The 20655-nt window shown below is 36.7% G+C and overlaps 1 protein-coding gene across 33 annotated transcripts in view; it reads left to right on the forward strand.

Annotated features, from left to right (window-relative positions):
* Positions 1–20655, forward strand: part of Mi-2 (chromodomain-helicase-DNA-binding protein Mi-2 homolog) — a 42593-nt gene that overhangs the window by 12337 nt on the left and 9601 nt on the right. For 9 of the 33 annotated variants that reach the window (XR_006775059.2, XM_045770432.2, XM_045770429.2 and 6 more), the window contains 26 exons: positions 910–1128; positions 1345–1502; positions 1662–1830; positions 2525–2652; positions 3347–3564; positions 4554–4764; positions 5187–5622; positions 5922–6161; positions 6299–6421; positions 6745–6932; positions 7700–7828; positions 8184–8355; positions 8555–8712; positions 8890–9076; positions 9574–9720; positions 10007–10136; positions 11054–11148; positions 12016–12107; positions 13353–13539; positions 13758–13869; positions 14616–14803; positions 15129–15371; positions 16620–16897; positions 17462–17627; positions 18380–18574; positions 19827–20001. Coding sequence is in view for 31 of the 33 variants with exons in the window: in XM_045770432.2 (XP_045626388.2) it covers positions 910–1128; positions 1345–1502; positions 1662–1830; positions 2525–2652; positions 3347–3564; positions 4554–4764; positions 5187–5622; positions 5922–6161; positions 6299–6421; positions 6745–6932; positions 7700–7828; positions 8184–8355; positions 8555–8712; positions 8890–9076; positions 9574–9720; positions 10007–10136; positions 11054–11148; positions 12016–12107; positions 13353–13539; positions 13758–13869; positions 14616–14803; positions 15129–15371; positions 16620–16897; positions 17462–17627; positions 18380–18574; positions 19827–20001 (4744 nt within the window). In the remaining 2 variants the exon portion in view is untranslated. The remainder of the gene's footprint in view (positions 1–909; positions 1129–1344; positions 1503–1661; positions 1831–2524; positions 2653–3346; positions 3565–4553; positions 4765–5186; positions 5623–5921; positions 6162–6298; positions 6422–6744; positions 6933–7699; positions 7829–8183; positions 8356–8554; positions 8713–8889; positions 9077–9573; positions 9721–10006; positions 10137–11053; positions 11149–12015; positions 12108–13352; positions 13540–13757; positions 13870–14615; positions 14804–15128; positions 15372–16619; positions 16898–17461; positions 17628–18379; positions 18575–19826; positions 20002–20655) is intronic. The other 24 variants (XM_045770433.2, XM_069311823.1, XM_069311815.1 and 21 more) reach the window with 4 other exon arrangements.

Below are 20655 nucleotides of genomic sequence, written 5' to 3' on the forward strand. Positions count from 1 at the left end.
ATACAAGAAAAGCTGGTAAATGGAATCTTTAAAATGTTATCATTGACTTAGCATCACTGAACTGAATGGAACTGCAGAAGGCATATTGGCCCATGTGACACAACGGCTATTTATTTCCTCCCAAACTCTTTCATATATGGGCCCATTGGCCTATACTAAGCAGCTGGAGCCGGTCAGTCGAGCGGACAGCACGCTGGACTTGTGATCCTGTGGTCCCGGGTTCGATCCCGGGCGCCGGTGAGAAACAATGGACATAGTTTCTTTCACCCTATGCCCCTGTTACCTAGCAGTAAATAGGTACCTGGGTGTTAGTCAGCTGTCACGGGCTGCTTCCTGGGGGTGGAGGCCTGGTTAAGGACCAGGCCACGGGGACACTAAAAAGCCCCGAAATCATCTCAAAATAACCTCAAGCTCCTATTTATATATGTTATAAATAGGCGCTTCCTCATGGGCCAATAAGCCTTGAGAGTTTCCTTAGTTCTTGTGTTGTTATAGATACATTCATTCTTATTATATTAAATACATAATAAATATATACATTAGTGCTAAAACGATCGTCTAGACATCCAAGGTCAACACAGATTTGTCTGGCTCGGTTTCTGTGAATAGCTGAGGTCAGGTCAGGTGTTGAAAGTTAGGTACTGGGCTACCACATGTTCAACTTGTACTGCACCAAATTGGGCAGTGTACATAGGCAGTTTATTTCCAATTTTCCATCCAAATTGATCATTCTATAAGAAATTGGGAGGGGGTATATATACGTGGACATGTGCATATTCATAGTAGCATATTGGGGGGTTAAAAAATAAATTAAGAGGTTCTTTATTATATGGAGAATTATGGCTTTAAAAATAGTAAATAGAGATTTTTCTTGATCTTAAATACTAATAGTTTTTTATACTTAACCAGTCTCCCCCCAACCAGGACTACTGTGAGGTATGCCAGCAGGGAGGGGAGATAATCCTTTGTGACACCTGCCCCAAGGCATACCACCTTGTGTGTCTGGAGCCAGAGTTGGAGGAGGCTCCAGAGGGCAAGTGGTCGTGCCCCACGTGCGAGGCAGAAGGGGTCAAGGAGGAAGATGAACATATGGAATATTGCAAGGTTTGCAAGGTCAGTAAGCATCAGGTCAGTTTCTTCTGGCGGCATTCATTGTTCCATTTGAAATTACTTGAATTGATTCTATATGTTGCTTAATATATGAGAAAATAAATTATACATTAAAATTTACTATTTAGAATGGCATTATATATATATTTTAATTTAATTTTATTTTTAATTGTGAAGCAGAAGCGTCGTTCTAATAAAATATATAATTTTACTAATGCGTGGAGTTTCTTAAAGGATGGCGGGGAACTACTCTGCTGTGATTCATGCGTTAACGCTTATCACACTTACTGTTTGTCACCACCACTGTACCAAGTCCCAGAAGGAGAGTGGACATGTCAGCGTTGTGCTTGTGAGCCACTTCCAGGACGGGTGCAGAAGATTCTTTTCTGGAGGTTTGTATTTCAGAATTGAGCCATTACTTTAACAATGCAAAGCTTATTTAAGTTATTGCAGACATTAAATTTCTGTAGATTACACTCAAATATCCTTTATCAGCTATTAAAATTGCATTGACCATCTATTTAATTAATAGATTTTGTTGTCTGTCTTAGATTTGTGGATCCACCCAAGCCTCCAGAAAATTGGAAGGAGATCGTCGGTGACAAAGCTGAAAAATACCAGTCAAAGCAGCTACGGGAATTCTTGGTCAAATGGGTGGATATGTCCTACTGGCACTGTTCATGGATTTCAGAGCTTATGTTGGATGTTTATCATCCTCAGGTTAGTTCTAAAGAAATGTTACTTGCTTTCTAAGAAACACTTGTCCTCAGGTTGAAGTTATAAAAATAGTGAAATCTCAAGTTAGCAAATCTCAGGTTGGTACACAACCAATCAGGCTGTGGTGGATATGTGAGCCTGTGGGCCGCTCCAAGCCTGTTTGACCAAGCTCTCACAAGTCAAGCCTGGCCTCGGGCCAGGCTTGGGGAGTAGAACAACTCCCAGAACCACATCAAGTAGGTATCAAGCACAATTTTCAGGTCGGCTTTACGATGAACTCTGGTTAGCTGAAATGGGGGATGTGCGGATTTTCTTAGGATGTTGAGACAGTTCACAGACTTGAGGAAATATTTCCCATCATTTCACAGGATAAAATTTTAAATTACCTTCATGTGACAGATTTAAATTAATATTTTCCTCTGTGAAATCTCTCCCCCACCCTCACTGCCCTTCCTTCCTCCCATATAGTTCACTGAATTGAGGGTCCACTGCACATTCCTTTAGTTAAATAATAATAATTTATTCTAGTTAATAGGTTATGTGCTATGCTGTTCCAGTTGAATATAATTTTCTTTTTACTGTGTAAAGATTTTTACTTAAAAAATTTAAATTAAAATTATTTTGCTTGTCATTGATGAATGTTTCATATTTTTTATGATGTATTGCCCATGTTAAGGTGAAAGAATTGCTTTTTCAGATGTTAAGATCATACTTTAAAAAGTTTGACCCCGACGAGCCTCCTATTCCTGGTATAGATGACGATGACGAGCTTGGCTCCCAGAGGCGGCACAAGAAAGAACCTGATCCAAACTCTTTGGAAGAGAGGTAATTAATAGTCAGCCATAATAGTCATTATCTTTGTTACTTATTTTGTTTTAAGTTTTGCTTTACATTTTCTTAGTCCTGAGAAGGATATTTGGTGTTGAGACCAGATTTGAATATGGGAAGAAAGTACTGTATATTGTATTGATGTTTTGGAAGAGAGAAAAGTCGAGACATTAATGGCTGGTTGTGACATCTTAACAGTGCTTAAAATGTGGTGGGAGACAGACTTGGGTTGCAGTGGTTGGTGTGGACGGGTTGGAGTAAATCTGTACTATTTTGACCATATAGGAGGAGCACTGTAATGTTGCATTGTAAATTTTGCTGGTGTCTGGTATTGTTACTACAGTGTGTGATATAAATAATTGGAGTTTATTGTGTTGATGCTTTCTTATGAAGTATTTCTTCTAGCAGAATGAATGGCAAAATCTAATCTAAAACTGCAGGTTAGTTTAGAGTATTATTAATGCATATGAAAGCTTTAAAAGATAGTGTAAAGTAATGAGTCTGTATTGTTGATGTATATGAGCGATTTAAATGATATACGAAGTAATGGTGTCTGTAATACCCATAAGAGTATTAAATGTGGTAATGATTAATAGTTAACACAAGTGAGATTATTGATTCCTAAAGATTTAACTTAATTTTTACTTGGGCTGTAATATATATAATCTCATTGTTTGTTGTTTACCAACAGATATTTCAAATTTGGTATAAAATCTACCTGGTTGAAAATTCATCGTGTACTGAACCACCGTACATTACGAGATGGTACAACTCAATACCTAGTTAAATGGCGAGACTTGCCCTACGACCAGGCTACGTGGGAGGATGAAGATGAAGAAATTGTTGGCCTAAAGACCGCCGTCGAGTTCTACCATGATCTGCGTGCTGCCTGCAATGCTGATGCTTGTAGTAAGTTATGTGAAATTTTTTAATTAATACTTAGAGAAATTTATTTTACCCATTAAAATTGTTTATAGGCTTTAGATTAATAGAAATGTTGCTTGAGCAATTTTAGATTGAAAAAAGGCAAGGCATATTTGAATTGATACATTCATCAATATATTTGTTATCAAAATAGAGCAAGAATTAAGTGTCCAAGTGTGTGTCAGAGATAACACCAGTATCGAAGCTCCGTCTCAAAAAAAAAGTCTTTTAGAGCCTGCAACAGTGGTTTTTACAGTTCTTGATGTATATAGGGAGTTCCAGGAATAGGGTGTCTGGTGCAGAGTGCACCATACTGTTTATGGATTCAAAATCAAATGGAGTTAGGGTGACATCTGATACATGATTTGATGTTGGAATCCCATTCATGAAGAATTCGTTTGGGTTATCACACATCAGTGTGTTTGAGGGCTCGCTGAAAATGGAATTGCATTGTTGTCTCAGTATTTTGCTCATATCTCTGTTGTGGGGTGCCCACAAATTTTTTCAGAGATTGTGTTTGTTTACTGGAAGCCGAGGAAGCAAACGTTAACCCGATTTGTACATGTATGGTGCGATCATCTCTGTATGACTCTTGCAGCAGAAGGGTTAGGTGTAGCATCCTTTGTTAAATTAATACTTAAATATAATAAATTATTTCGATAATTTATCCTACTAAATTTTCTCTGACCACTGTGTATCTAAGATATGATATAGCCCTTACAGGTGAAATATTTACATATACAGTCAGCTATCATGTTGTTTCTCTGCATGAGATGTATTGGTCCAGGGAGATGTATTTTTTGACTTCCCTCATACAATCCAACATAACCATATTGCTGACTTGTATAGTTTTGGGATCAAATTTCATTCAGTATTATGCAAATATTTTTAATTGTTGTCCTTAAAATTGTGTTTAGTTTCTAAAGGAAAATTGTAACTTTTGAGTTTGCTTGATAGTTGTTAATTTTTATTAGATAAAAGCAAGAAAGGCAAGAAGAAGGGAAAATCCCGAGCCAGGGAGCTTGGTGACGAAGACAGGGAACCTTCGTCGCCACGGCGCTACACTCCCCCTCCTGAGAAACCTATTACGAACCTTAACAAGAAGTATGATAAGCAGCCAGATTATATTGATGGCACTGGACTCTCTCTCCATGAATATCAGTTAGAGGGTGTCAATTGGTTGAGGTAAGAAATTACTATTAGTTTTACTTAATTTCATGAAGGATTACACAAGATCTTTTCAAGAATATTAGTAATTAATCATTTCTAATTTTTTCTCGGGACTGTGTTAAACTATATGAAATATTGTAGTCCTTATTAGTTAATATACAATTTAGCAAATTGAGTTTCTTTAAGAGCATTTCCAATTTCCTTGGCACTAATGGCACTATAAAATTATTTTTTGGTGGTGTCCTTCAATGTTTTTATTTGCTAATTTATTGCAGCTGTCTATATTTTTAAGGTTAAATACTGTACTGTATTTTTAACTGATTATTGTTTATTCAAAATGTATGGGTCATCTTTAGCTTTTCATTTGTTTACAAAAAGATTATCATTATTCTTACTGTTATCTATACATTTTCTAAGTTTTTAAATATTTATTTCAGATACTCGTGGGGTCAAGGAACAGACACCATTTTGGCTGATGAGATGGGTCTGGGAAAAACCATTCAGACAATTGCATTCCTGTATTCACTTTACAAGGAAGGTCATTCTAAGGGACCCTTTCTTGTGGCTGTCCCCTTGTCCACTATTATAAATTGGGAGCGTGAATTTGAGATGTGGGCTCCCGATTTTTACGTTGTAACCTACGTGGGCGATCGCGACTCTCGAACGATGATCCGTGAGCACGAGTTGTCATTTGAGGAGGGGGCTGTTCGAAGTGCTTCGAAGGCAACTCGAATCCGCACAAACAACGTAAAGTTTAATGTGTTGTTAACATCGTATGAGATGATCTCAATGGACCAGGCCTGCTTGGGCTCCTTGGAGTGGGCATGTTTAGTTGTGGATGAAGCACACAGACTGAAGAGTAATCAATCAAAGGTTAGTCATATGTTGTTTGTAGGATGGCAGTTAGGATTATTATCTATAATGTTGAGGCCATTTGACAATTGAACCACTGTCTTCTGTTATAAAACCTTATCATTTATAGTGTCGAACATTAAAATATTTAGTAGTAAGCAATACTTAATTGATGATTATAAAAATAACATTAATTATTTTCAGACTGCTAGTGTTTGTAATATATTCATTTTGGATGGCATATAAGGAAAACCTTTATATTTATGATTATAATGAAACATTGAGCATATTTTTTGTTAACAATGAGTTCATTTTTCCAGTTTTTCCGTGTGTTGAATCAGTACAACATTGTTTACCGATTATTGTTGACTGGAACACCTCTGCAGAATAATTTGGAAGAACTTTTCCATCTACTTAACTTCCTTTGTCCAGAGAAGTTTAGTGATTTGGCAACTTTCCAAAATGAATTTGAAGACATTGCCAAAGAGGACCAAATTAAGAAGCTCCATGACTTACTGGGACCCCACATGCTCAGGAGGTTAAAAGTGGATGTGTTAAAGGTACAGCTCATGATTTTTTGCTTACATATCATTGATTTTAATTTCAAAAACTGCTCTGGTATTTGGATTTAGTGAAGGTTGGTTTTAAAGAGTTGCTTGTATGTATCTTTGGTATTAATGAATCATCTTTGTCACAGAATATGCCAACGAAGTCAGAGTTCATCATTCGTGTTGAACTGTCACCTCTGCAAAAGAAATACTACAAATACATCCTTACTCGCAACTTTGAGGCTCTAAACTCAAGGGGTGGTGGACAGCAGGTATGGCCAGGTGACGTGTGTGTGTGTTCTGGGTACTGTATATATATTTTGCCTTCAGAAAGCTTTGACAAAAGTTGCAAAGATATCTATTGATGATCTGACCTGTGTGCAAAGATATTCTTGTATTTAAATTTCTGCATAGCCCTTTCATCTAGAAATTATATCTTTAATGTAATTGATAAATTAAAACTCTTAACATGATAGATAATTTAGTTCAGTGTTAATAATAGTTAACTGTGTTGGGTTGCCCTGTTCTAATTTTGTTAGCAAGAATATTTGTGTATTATCTTGTGTTACAGTTGTTAACTTGTTTTGCATTTCAGGTATCTCTCCTTAACATTGTGATGGATTTGAAGAAGTGTTGCAACCATCCTTACCTGTTCCCAGCTGCTGCTGAAGAAGCACCCAAAATGCCTAATGGAATGTATCTTACGAAAGATTTAGTAAAAGCCAGTGGGAAGTTTATATTATTGGAGAGCATGTTGGAGAAGCTCAAGAGAGATGGTCATCGGTAAGTGCTGTGTAGTGGTTTTGGTATTTCCCCTAATAATGTTTTTTACTCACATCACAAACGTTTCAACAGCTGTTTCCTGTTGAAATTTTGAGGCTCTGTCTACACCTGATGTGTCTACAACAAAAACACAAATACTCATAAATAAACAATTGATGTAATAAAGCCCCTCTTTCTGGTAGAGCCCCTGTGGCTTCCTGTAGTTGTCTTGGCAAGATTGCTCCAAGCTATCAGTTGCAAGAGTTCATTTGGCCTTTCAGGGAGCCATAGCCTTCACATGAGGCACAGGGAGCAAATGACATTCTTTCAATTTACCAGGAAAGCATCCAGAAAGTTAGCAAACTTTACAGACAACTGTAGGGTTCACATGACTCAAAAACCACTAAACTGCCAAATAACTCCCCAAACAATACAAAATAACAAAAACACAAAACTAGCTAGAACCTGTTAGTACCGAATACCGCCACCAGGTGGCCCGGAGTCAAGTCCATCAGCCAACAAAACGGTTCAAGATCAGATAAACACTTCAACGAAGTGACTAACATGGAAGGGAGGGAAGGAGACCGGGAGCTACTGCAGTGCTTCCAGAAAGAGGCATTTCAGTACACTCAACACTAGGTTATTGGGGCTTTTATTTCTCTGAATTGTGTTGTATTTTTCTTTTGGTTGTGTATTAATTCCAATGTAAGTTTCTAGTGTGTTGCTATTAAATTGTGTTTTTCCTCAAATTATGATGTGTGTTTAATTCAAAACTTGATTGCCTCCAGAGTGCTGATATTCTCCCAGATGACCAAGATGCTAGATGTGCTGGAAGATTTCTGTGAAGGTCTTGGCTACAAGTATGAGAGAATTGATGGTGGTATTACGGGCTTACTGCGCCAGGAAGCTATTGACAGGTAGTTAGTTTGTTCCCTTTCATCTAAGTAGTAAGTAAAAGTAGTCATGAGCTAAGATTAACAGTGAGAAAGCAAAAGTTTGTAATTAGAGTATCAAGAAGAAAAAATAATAGTACAGCACTCTAGCCTTGGTAAATGGAAACAAAATTTATCAAATGATTGTAATTTTCATTGCGGTTGCAAGTCTCTAGCCTTTCAAGGGCAGCTAAAGTTGAACAGTGGTGTCTGATCTTTTATTTGAGGCTTTAAAGCATTTTTATACATTTATGCTTATATGCTTTCCATAGCCTAATTATTTTTGGCTCTTCTTAGTACCTTCCTGTTTACCTTTTCTATATAATTCTGTGTTTTACAGATTCAATGCCCCAGGTGCTCAACAGTTTATGTTCTTGCTTTCTACTCGTGCTGGAGGTTTGGGAATTAATTTGGCCACGGCTGATACTGTTATCATCTACGATTCTGATTGGAACCCTCACAATGACATCCAGGCTTTCTCTCGCGCTCATCGTATCGGTCAGGCAAATAAGGTTAGTCGAAGATGGAATAAAATTGTATTTTATCAAGTTATTGTATTTTAAAAAATGGGAAAGTAAGGTTGTGAAGTTAAATATCAAAACTAATTAACTTTTAATCTAAGAGCAAACAACAATTAATTCCAATAGAAAATGGCATTACAGTAGTTTTGTTTAAAAGGAATGTGTTTCACTGAGGGTTATGTGATTTCAGGTCATGATCTACCGATTTGTGACACGTAATTCTGTGGAAGAACGTGTGACTCAGGTTGCCAAGAGGAAAATGATGTTAACTCACTTGGTTGTACGACCAGGCATGGGTGGATCAAAGTCTACAAATTTCTCAAAACAGGAACTGGACGACATCCTTAGGTACGTTTCACATCATATAATCGTATACAATCACATACATCTGAGCATAATTTGTTTCATGAATTCTAGAGAATTACTGTCCTTTTTACTCTGTAATAGAATTTATATATATATATATATATATATATATATAAAGTTTATATAAAGTATATTATGCTTGAATCAATCATTTAACAGGTTTGGTACTGAAGAACTCTTCAAGGAAGAGTTGGGAAAAGAAGATGAAGCCATCCACTATGATAACCAAGCCATAGAGGAACTGCTTGATCGTAGTAAAGAGGGCATTGAGCAGAAAGAAAACTGGGCAAATGAGTACCTTAGTTCATTCAAAGTGGCTTCTTATGTTACCAAGGAAGGAGAAGAGGTGAGTCTTTGAGCAATAGCTGTTTGTTGAATAAATTGTTAAGGTTATTTTCAGAGATGGATTTTTGGGGACAGTATAAAATTCTGTAGAAATCACAAAGTGGTTGTTTATAGCAATGTTGTGTGAGGTTCACTCCTATGCAGAGCAATGGCCGAGTCTATTCTGCGACTTGCATCTGCCCAAGCCTTGGATAAAAAAAAATTTGCGTGGTTTTTATCTGGGGAAAATTCAGCTGCAAAAGCCAGTCATTTTAACTATTGATGCACTGAATGATGGTTTCTTCTACCACGTCTGTTAAAAACTATTTCCCATTTGGTTTACCTCTTATTGAATACAAGTACTTCTTAACATTTCTCTAGCTCATCTTTCATACTTGCAATTGGCCCCCCCTCTTTTTTTTTTTAAGACTTAATATTATAAGATGTCAATGATAACGATAAAGAAAAGTGTTCCTGTAATAAAGAATGGTGATTACAGTTTTTGTTTTTGTGATACAGGAGGAAATGGAAGATGTTGAAGTGCTGAAACAAGAAGCGGATAACACAGACTCTCAGTATTGGGAGCGTCTCCTGAGGCACCACTTTGAGCAACAGCAGGAGGACCTGGCGCGCACTCTTGGAAAAGGCAAACGTGTTAGAAAACAGGTATTTATTCTTTGTTTGATAATGTGTCTGATAATGTTTGGAAAGTTTGTCTGTAAATAGAATAAATGTAAATGCCTTTTTGAGATTTTTATTTTCTGGAATATTTAGATTTTGAGCCAAGTTCTTTTAAATCAAATGGAAATGATTGTATGTACTTTTGTTGCTAAATAAGATAGTTTTCTTTTGCTTTACAGCCTGATTATATAGTGTAGGTTATTGGAAGTGTCCAGATACAAAGTTTCTTAAACATACCTTCTCGTATAATTGTCTTTGTGGTGTTTATCAGGTAAACTACAACGATGCCGCAGATGGCCGAGAGGACCTGACATGGCAAGAACAAGGATCAGACTACAATTCTGACTTCTCCATGCCATCAGATAATGACAACGATGATGAGTTCGACGAGAAGAATGAGAGTAAGTGGAATGGAAATAAAATAATTTTACATTTATACCTTTAAAGCACTAAATTCTGGAAGCTCCATTTTCTTGGCTGGTGGATGGCCAAGTGTTGAATCTTTACCAGGTACATTGACTGTAACAAGTGTTTCATTTGTACCGTAAGCTCCTAAGATCTCCTTAGGATTTTACTCCCTTTTAATCCTTTATTTTTTGTATGTTTTCCATCTTTCATTTGTTATTTCTGGATCTTGTATCCTGTACCTTAGCTTATTGGGGGTTGTGTTGTATTATGTCTTCATAAGGTCCTATATTGTAGTGCTAACATGATTTTCATTTTTTTTTTATTCCTGTCTGGTATGTTTTGTCGTTCTGATAACTTACGACCCTATGTAATTAACCTTTAAACGGCCTGGCTAATTATCCTGCATTGTGGGGTGCAGGACAAATTGTATGTCACAAAATAAATGTAAACGAAATCACATTGGCAGTTCAAACACAGGGAGGTAATTGTAGGTAGTGTTTGATGCCGTTTAAGGGTTAAGGACAATATGGGATGAATGTTTAATCTTGTTGTCCTGTCCGTGAATCTTGACCGACCTAACAAGTTGTAGAATCGGTTGTAAAACATGGACAACAAAAATTTAGAGACTAATAGGAGCCTGGGCAGAGGATGGCTCAGGCATAAAGGCACTCTAGCACATATAAAATGCTGTACAGTTTTAGAAGTAAATAGGTAGTTTTATTGTTGAGGAATGGAAGTTGGAGTGACTAGATGCAACCATTAAATTTGCTGGAGGTTGAGATGTGAATTGAATAGCTTTTATTCAAAATGTTTTCTTTTCCAGAATAAGAATATAAGTAGTTTTATCAATTTTATTTTGGCCTTCATATGTTTAGAAATGTTTTAATAAAGAAATGATTTCATCAAACAGGTGAAGGAGGTCGTCGATCACGTCGTCGTGTTGACCGTAATGATAGGGATCGACCATTGCCACCTCTTCTTGCCAGAGTTGGTGGAAACATTGAGGTGAGGAGAAGGCATTTGTAATAGTTTTTCTTGTTTGTGAAATTAAATGCAAAATTTATTGACATTTCAGTTTCTATTGCTTGGCAGTAACTACAGAATGACGTATATATGCAGTTATGCATATATTAATGTTAGATAACACACATTTTCCTTCTTAAGAACTTTTAATTTTTCATTTTGCAGTTACTCAAAACCTCACTTACCCTACTGGTAAAATAAATGTCTTGATAATGCTTCATCAAATTTTTGTTTAATCTTAATTGATAATGGATTTAGCTTGTTTCCAATTGGATTCATTCCTTCATTGATTCATTAATTGAACTGGTTATGCCCAGGATTTTTTATTTATTGAATTCAGTTGTTACCCCTACTAAGCGGACTAGTACCAAATTCTTGGGTTAATTATGCAGTTGACTTGGGCACTGACTGCATCCTTATTAACTGGGGCATCTAATTTTACCAAATAAACCTATACAAACCAACTTGTCATAAATACAACAAAGACAGAAGGAAATGCAGTGTTTATTAATGCAGGCATTTTTTCATATAATGAAAAAAGTTGTAGTTTGTGCACGCGACGGCAGGGTGGCAGTTTTCGCAGTATTTCCAAAATGGCTACCATCCACCTCCTTTTGTAGTTTTGTAAATCCATACATATACTTCAGAATTTGGCCAGAGTATGTACTAAAGCAATTTCTTATTGTGAGAGATCCATTGTAGCCAAAATTTTAAACACTTGCATTGTATTACTGCTTTTTTCTATCTGAAGAGTGTTTTATTTTGTACCTGACAATCAGTAGGATGGATGCAACTTCACGGCTGTTAACATTGTTTTACAGAATTGTAAAATATTTCTACATATTTCAGGTTCTTGGGTTCAATGCTAGGCAGCGAAAGTCTTTCCTGAATGCTGTCATGCGCTACGGAATGCCACCCCAAGAAGCCTTCAATTCACAATGGTGGGTATATTGTGACACTTATGAGGTGTGAGAGATTCAAATAATTCCTACATTTCTAGCTAAAATGTATAGGGGAGGGAGAATGGTGCTGGATACTTATGATTACTTTGTTCTTCACTGTTGCCATTCCTATTGTGTAGTCTGTGTCTTAGTCCACTGTCTTAGCTATATCTCTACTTTGAAAGTTTGCCTGCATTTGGGTAGATAGCTCTTATACTATTTCTCTCTACTGGGTAGCTATCTTGCCTCTTGGAGGAAAGAAATTAACTGAAGGTTGGGCAAAGATGAAAACATGTCTGGCTAGATTGTGCCTCGAGTATGATGATTTCGGGGATTTCATTTATGACTTGTCTGTTTTGCTTGTACCTATTATTTTCATTATTTTCTCTTTCCACTTGTGGATGGACATTGAGTGTGTGAAGTAGCAGGAGGTTGAATGACGTACGAGATATAAGACAAGGAAAAAAAAAAAAGACAAGGAAAATGCTTTCAAGGAGCGAACGTGAAATTGTGGTGAGGTACTGCTGGAGTGCGGTGGTGCTAGTTAATCCATGTAACTACAGTACTGAACGTAGTAGAATGATATGATGGAGGTGCCTTCCATTTGTTGACCACCTGATTAAACTAATGAATGGCAAGCTTGTGCTATGTATTTGATGCTTATTTCTAGCACAGAATTTGAGTGATTTATGGAGTAGACATATTGCAAGGTAGTTGAACATCCACTCATTGATGGACATTGAGTGTGTTAAGTAGCAGGGAGGTCTAGCCTGGTCTCAGGCGGTGCTCAGGGAGTAGAGCTCTTGAGACCCTCTCTAGGTAAGTGTTTGTGAGAAAACTTGCTAAAAGTGAATGTGAAAAGAGATGAAAATGTTGGTAGTAGAGAAGCAAAATTTTATATGTGAAATTAGGATGAATTTAGTAGTTGATAATTTTCAATACCTGTGGTGTATTAATGCTTGCTTTATGTATGGATGAAAAAATAAAGGTGTGGTTTGTGCAAGAAATTTTATTTGAATGGCATGCAAGACAAAAGAGAAGATAATCGACATTCTGCCCAGAGATGGTTAGTTACCAGTTTATTTTTTTAATAGCATTACTGCTGAAAATTTAATTTTTTGTAAAACTACAATATTTGTTTACAGCATGTAGATTTAGTACAGCTAATAGTGTAACCTTTTGCTCCTATATATACAACAACAACAATGTGACTTAGATTTCTAAATTTGACTACTGTACTTTCAGGCTGGTTCGTGACCTACGAGGGAAGAGTGAAAAGTGTTTCCGAGCGTACACATCTTTGTTTATGCGTCACTTGTGTGAACCAGGCAATGATAATGCAGAAACATTTGCTGATGGTGTACCCCGTGAAGGCTTAAGTCGTCAACACGTTCTTACCAGAATTGGTGTCATGTCTCTCATACGGAAAAAGGTAAATTGGTTCATTGTTATTGCTGGTAAAGTACATACATAAAGTATTATTTTTGTGAGAAATTCTTTGGATTTTGCCGTAGATATATCACATTACTGTGATTTCATTGTGTATTAGTTTTCTGTTATTCCTGTAAGCAGAGCATTAAACCATATACATGTCATATATTATATATCATCATTAGACAGATAAATATTCAGTTATGACATTTCCTGCAGGTATCTGAATTTGAAACGATTAATGGTCACTACTCCATGCCTGAAGCACTCACTAAGCCCCTAGAGCCTTTACCTGGAGATGGGGGCAAGAGTAATGGCACTTCTGCATCTGGTAAGTTTTATTCTGTTGGGCGTTGTCTCCTGCTACCCTACTTGTTCTCACAATCTTGTCTTCATTTTATTTGGGTATCCTTAGAATGGATATTTATTAGTTTTTTGTTTCTTGGGGATCCCCTTGGTGGCTCCTTGTAGCCATCTCACTGAGATTGCTCCATACTACAAAAGTCACGTCAGTTGTGGAAGTTCTGTTTGGCCTACTGGGGACCAGAGCCAGAATATGGCCCTCCCTTCCACTCAGAGGTGCAAGGAGTAAATGATATTCTGCCGTTTCGCCGGGAAAGCATTCGGAAAATCGGCAAAGCCTTAGACAACTGCTGGGTTCACAAGACTTGAAACCTCAGAACTGCAACTCTCGTGTACAAACACCAAGTGATTCAGTCGAAACAAATCCCTCAAAACTACTGTAGTTAGAACCTGGTCTGAATTCTGCCATGAGGCTGTGCAGAGCTTGGTACTCCATCAGCTGGTCCCTAGGTTCTGTCACTGATGCATGGCCCTAGAACAATGCTGTAGTGCTCCAGATGTAACACCATAAATGGTTTTATTTAAATTAATATAGTCAGTTTCACAGGAAATTGTATCCAGTCTGTTGGTCCTTGAGAATTCAAAAGTCATTCCTGAGAAATGTTAATGTTCATATATTGGACAGGTGCCAGGTTGTGATGAAATTAAGTTCCATTTTTCTCTATTTCAAGACCTAGTTGCTGTTGAGCATTCAATTATTTTTTGTATATACAGGTACTCCAGCTACAAGTGTAACACCCTCTCCTGCTCCTTCAATCAAGGGAGAAGTAGAGGAAAAGGAGGATGAAAAGAAAGATGAAAAGACAGAGGAAAAAGAAAAAACAGAAGTGAAGGAGAGTGAAAAGCAGGAGGGAACAGACAAAGAAGAAAAGAAAGAGGAACAATCTTCTGAAACTGAAAAGGTATGTTATGTTCAGCGGCCTTTACGTGATGTTTAGATTTTTGTGTAAATGGTAGTTATTTTACCTATGGAACATCACTATGCTAATCATAGTGTTCTAAAGCTTATGGAGTTAATTTTTCTTTGTATTTTTACAAAGAATATTATATATATAATATACAGTATATATTATATGTGCAGTGGAAGGATTAATTCCTTACATGGTGAACTTGTAATTTTGTTTCTTTCATATGGTTGGACATCATGCTGCTTTCATGTGCATTTAAACAAAAAAATTATGACAGGCTAAAAAAAATTGAATAATGCACAAAGAAACTCTTTTGCAGAAAGAAAAAGAGGAAGAAAATGGAGATGCCGAGAAGGAAGAGGAGGCTGAAGTGAAGAAGGAAACGGAAGAAGGGGAAAAAGTTGAAAAGTCAGAGGATGAAAAGAAAGAAGAACCTGAGAAGATGGAAGTAGAGGAGAAAGATGAAGATAAGAAAGATGAGAAAAAGGCAGAGGAAACGACAGTTGACGGGGAAGAAACTAAAGATGGAAAGGCTAACGAAGAGAAGTCGGAGGAAGATACAGTCAGTATTATCATCGATTAAATATATCTTAAATATTATTATTTTTTTTTTTATTTCAGATTATATATTTCTATCTAATTTTCCCGTATGCAGCTGCTCATTACATTTGATGAATGCTACTTCAACCTACCAGATGTTGGTTAAGGCAAGGATTTGTTTAGATTGGAAAGAGGGTGACAGGCAAAGGGACTCGCATTGGCTCTAATCCACCTGAAATTCATTAACTGTGAATGCCGTATAGTTGTGAAGTGGAGCTATATATAGAGGATCCTGGTAATTTCAGGCTGACATGGAATGCAGTACTGTGTCATACCAATCCAAAGAAAGACCACCAAAACTTATTCCCACTGTTGAAATTAGGTGGAATTGAGAGACTATTGGCGAGGATGATTGTACACCTTAATTGGTCCAGAAGTAATTGGGTACCTGGTTGTTAACCGATTGGCGGGTCGTATTCCAGGGAAACTAGTGTGTAAGGTATACCATGAGCTGTGGGATGGAAAGCTCTCGGCCTGCTAACAAGTCGGCAGTTCTTGTAGCTACCCATGTTAAAAAAATTCTGTACTTTTATTCTTGCAAGTGTGAAAATCATTCCGAAAGCTTAAGACCAACATTAAGCCCACTACAAAGACTATCACCATCACTGTGATACCAACCCCAACAGTAATATCCAGTATAATCTATATACTGTAACTGAGTTGATATAAACAAATATGGCCACAGTCGTGTGTTGTATGAAATACAACAAAAAGGGAGTGTACCCAAAATACATAAATTGCCAAATGTGTTCAGCAGTTGTGCGCACTAGCCGTTTCAAACTTCCAGTTATTTAAATAAAAAAGAATGGTAAATAACTCAATATATTGGATATGTTATAAAGATAATTGCTTCTATCTGAAGATAGCAAATTTTCTGAAAAATATTTCCTCTACAAAGGATAGAAACTCCCTTATTACTGTGTGTTCATAAATTGCAGAGAATTTGAAGCTTTTTGGATGGATGAGTATTCATATTAGTGGGCATTCATATAATGGGACTCCTTATACTTTAAATCATCCCTCTTTGACTTGTACAGTGTGGTCAGATATGCTGCAATTATCCCTGTTTGACACACACAGCTGAAGGGTTAGAGCTGCGAGATATTTTTGGAAAAAGGACATCCCCAAAGCAAGTAAATATTTTGTGTGGGTGAATAAATGATAAACACCAGGTCTGTAGAACATGTTTATAATAATCTCTCTCTTTCAGGCCACATCAAAGACTGAAAAGGAGGATAAGGAAGGCAACAAAGATGTTGTAAAGGAGGAGGATAATAAGGAGAAAGACGATGATAAAGACAAAGAAAAAGACGGTGACAAAGATGAGGATAAAAAGGAAACTACGAAAAAGAAAGAAATTGAACCAGTTTCGAAGAGAAAGTTCATGTTTAACATTGCCGACGGGGGCTTCACTGAGCTACACACCCTGTGGCAAAATGAGGAAAAAGCAGCAGTGCCTGGCCGGGAATGTGAAATTTGGCACCGCAGGTAATGTATAAAATGATGTAGAGTATAGTGTATAGTATAGAACAACTCCATAGTCTCCTATGACTGATGGATGTCTACTACTCCTACTATATGTGTAAGACTGGTTTAGATGTAAGTTATCTTGGTGTACCTTTCTTTATATTGCACAGAAAAGTCACTCCTGCTTGGCCATTTACTTGTAATAGTCTTGCAAAAAGTATTGCTAGATATTAATAGTTTTTGTGATGTCTGAAATGCCTCTTTATTAAGATTTTAAATTTTAATTCTGAGTATTTGTAATTTTAAGATTATATACAAACAATATATAATATACATTACAAATATTATGCAATATATATAATGTACATTACAAATATTGTACATACGGTATATGCAATATGGTGTAGGAATGTACATAATATATATTATTATTTTGGTCCTTTAGTATTAGGTAGTATGAGAACCTTGGCTCTTGCTTCCCTTGCATTTGTGACTGCCTTATTTATGAGATTCAGGCAGTATTTATGCATGTATTTTCTGTTTTAGATGTTTCATTTAATAATGAAAGTATATTTGTCCCTACAGACATGATTATTGGCTACTTGCTGGCATTGTAACTCACGGGTATGGGCGCTGGCAAGATATTCAAAATGATATTCGGTTTGCTATCATCAACGAACCATTCAAGATGGATGTGGGCAAGGGAAATTTCTTAGAAATAAAGAATAAATTTTTAGCAAGAAGATTCAAGGTAAACATTCAACATTTTAATTTATATAGATTCTGTGATTGTCTATTTTGTGATGTAAGTGTTGGCATATTTATTTTGTACTGTATATACATCTACTGATTGAAAGTTGTTGGTGTCTATTCCTTTAGGAATTTATTTTGTACCTATAGGAGTTTATCATTTATGCTTGTATTAACGTATTGATGAGCATAGGGAATACCTTCACTTATTGCAGTTAAAAATGCCTATGTATGAAACTGGTTTGAGTCAAAATTGTGTTCCATTTGATAAGGGAGAAGGAGAGTTTGTATGGAGCAGCTTAAAGAATTAAATTACGGTGAAATCCAGGAGTTACAGAATAATTGTGATGGTTGATCTGAATGGTAAACCGAGACTAGACCCTTACGTCATTTTGCACCAATTATGTTCCAGGAATAAACAATAATGGCTGTGGATTGAAAGATTTATACAGTACAAGTGTTGTACCAGTATATAGAACAAGGATGTATATGAAATTTTATGAAGAGTTTAATTAACTGCTTGTGGAAAAAACTAAACTGAATTGTGTGTAAGATACAAGAGTAGTGAAAGGACTATCTAAAGGTTTGGCTGGTCACAGGAAAATGTGTGGCAAAATTAATTGCAATATACTTAGGAAAGGCATGAGCTTGCATGGATTTTTGACTGCCATGTATGTGGTGTCCAGGATAGGCCTGGGACTTGGCTTGAGAAGTGAGGAATGTTTCATGGACTAGACACTTGTATTTTTTCAGCTTCTTGAGCAAGCTCTTGTGATTGAGGAACAGCTAAGACGAGCAGCATTCCTGAACCTGCAGCAAGATCCCCACCACCCTGCGTGTACTCTAAATGCTCGCTTTGCAGAGGTGGAGTGTTTGGCAGAGTCACACCAACACCTCAGCAAGGAGTCACTGGCTGGCAACAAACCTGCTAATGCAGTGCTCAATAAGGCAAGTTCGTAAATGTAGAGGCACAGGACAGTGACAACTGTTTACCAGGTCATATGATTTTCATTACCGTCATACGTAAGTTTGTGATGATTATTTTTTTAACTGCGCTGTACTTAATCTATAAGGCCATAAATTTAGTCCACATATCCTTCACAACCCATCTACTATGAAGCTTAATTCCTCCTTGTAAACATAAAACTTTGTTGTAGCAATATTTCTTAGTTATATTGCTGGAGGAAGGTTGGACTGCCATGGGTGTCTGATGCTCATATTGTCTGATTGTACTTAAAGTACACCTACATGACAACCAATGTCATTGACAACCAATAGAATCAGTGTAATGTATACTGCCTCCCATATTTTCTCTCAACATGAAGTGTTTCATGAAATGTATATATTATGTAATCTTAATTGTTTCAGTACCAGAAAGTACATTGAGGGTTTTGAGAGCCAGTATTTTAGGTGTTTTACTGTGTACATCTAGTTTTGCTTGGGTTGGATAAGCTATAGCTTTCAGTTCCTGTCATGCAACCCTTATTAGACACTTGTTCAGGTTCCAGAGCCAATTGGTATATATTTAAATAAATAAATACAGTATATATATTTAAATAAATAAATAAATATATATATATATATATATATATATATATATATATATATATATATATATTTATATATATATATATATATATATATATAATCTATGTTATGAATATATGTTATCTTTCTTCCTCCTGATATTTGAAATAAACACTGCATCACTACTTTCACAAGATACATTGTCAATACACATTGATCACTCATTCCCAAGGAGACTTCAGAGTCGACTCCTTGTTTCTGACTCATTCACTTGTTCATAGTTAATATGGGGGTTAAGCCTGGCTGGTTCATCTTTTTCCTTCATTCTTGTGGGTACATTCATATGCAATTTATATTTTAGATAAAAGATTGTCACAATGTGTGAGTTTTTGGAAAGCATTTTTTCTTAAGGGAAGGGAACTGGCGGAGGAAAGTGCCAAGTTATTACGACTATGTAACACCGAGAAGGGATCAAGATAAGGATTTGGAATGGGACGAGGGGAAGGAATGGTGTTAATAAATTGGCACCTAAAATGTTGGGCCGTGTGTAGGTAAGTGTCTACAGTCATGTTCTTGTATAAAGTATCTATGGAGTACAGGGTACTTAAAGATTTACAGATATGTGGATTGGTGTTCCAGATTATGCTTATAATGCTTATAATTTAATTCTTAGGTGCTGAATCAACTTGAGGAGCTGTTGTCCGATATGAAGTCTGACGTGACCCGACTGCCAGCGTCTCTAGCCCGGATTCCCCCAGTGGCACAGCGCCTGCAGATGTCCGAGCGTTCCATCCTATCTCGCCTAGCCTCTGGAGCCGGTAATTTGGACAAGACCACTCAAGGGGCAGGTGAGGGGTCAAATGCTGCTAGACTAGACACTTTCCTCTTGAATATCTTTCTTGGTGTGGTTTTCCTATTTTTTTGTGGGTCTTATGTTTTCTTTAATATGAATGGAACATATAATTACTATATTATATGGTACCATTTGCACAGGATGTATTCCCCTCTCTTGGATATGCAAACTTATCTCAAGTAACTCGAGCATGTTAAATGAATAAATCCACAAGGGCCGTGACAAGGATTCAAGCATGTTAAGTTTGGATCCTCCCCCCCACCCCCACCACTTTCCCCTAGGAATAATTACTTTATAATTAGTTCCTCACTAAATACACTTATGATATTGAAAATGCCCAAGTTTTTTTAAGTTATTCTTTTTAGTTTCAAATAATTTCATTCATTACTGGAATACAACTTAAGTGACACAAGCAAAACCTTTTTGGTTTTGTAGTACATAATAAGCTTAACGCTAGGGGCAGCCTTGGCATTAAATAACCCGGGTTTGAGGAGACCTCATAATTGTTTAATCACTCTTCACTCCTAACACACTTGTGAGTTTATTGTTGTTCAACTTCACTTAGTGCTGATGTTGATAGTTGGTTCTCTAGTTGGCTGTTCCTCTTCACCACATAGTTTCACAATGCTTCGTAGCATGCTATTTACTA

Source organism: Procambarus clarkii, chromosome 70 (genome assembly GCF_040958095.1).
Source record: "Procambarus clarkii isolate CNS0578487 chromosome 70, FALCON_Pclarkii_2.0, whole genome shotgun sequence".
In the NCBI taxonomy this organism is placed as follows: domain Eukaryota; kingdom Metazoa; phylum Arthropoda; class Malacostraca; order Decapoda; family Cambaridae; genus Procambarus; species Procambarus clarkii.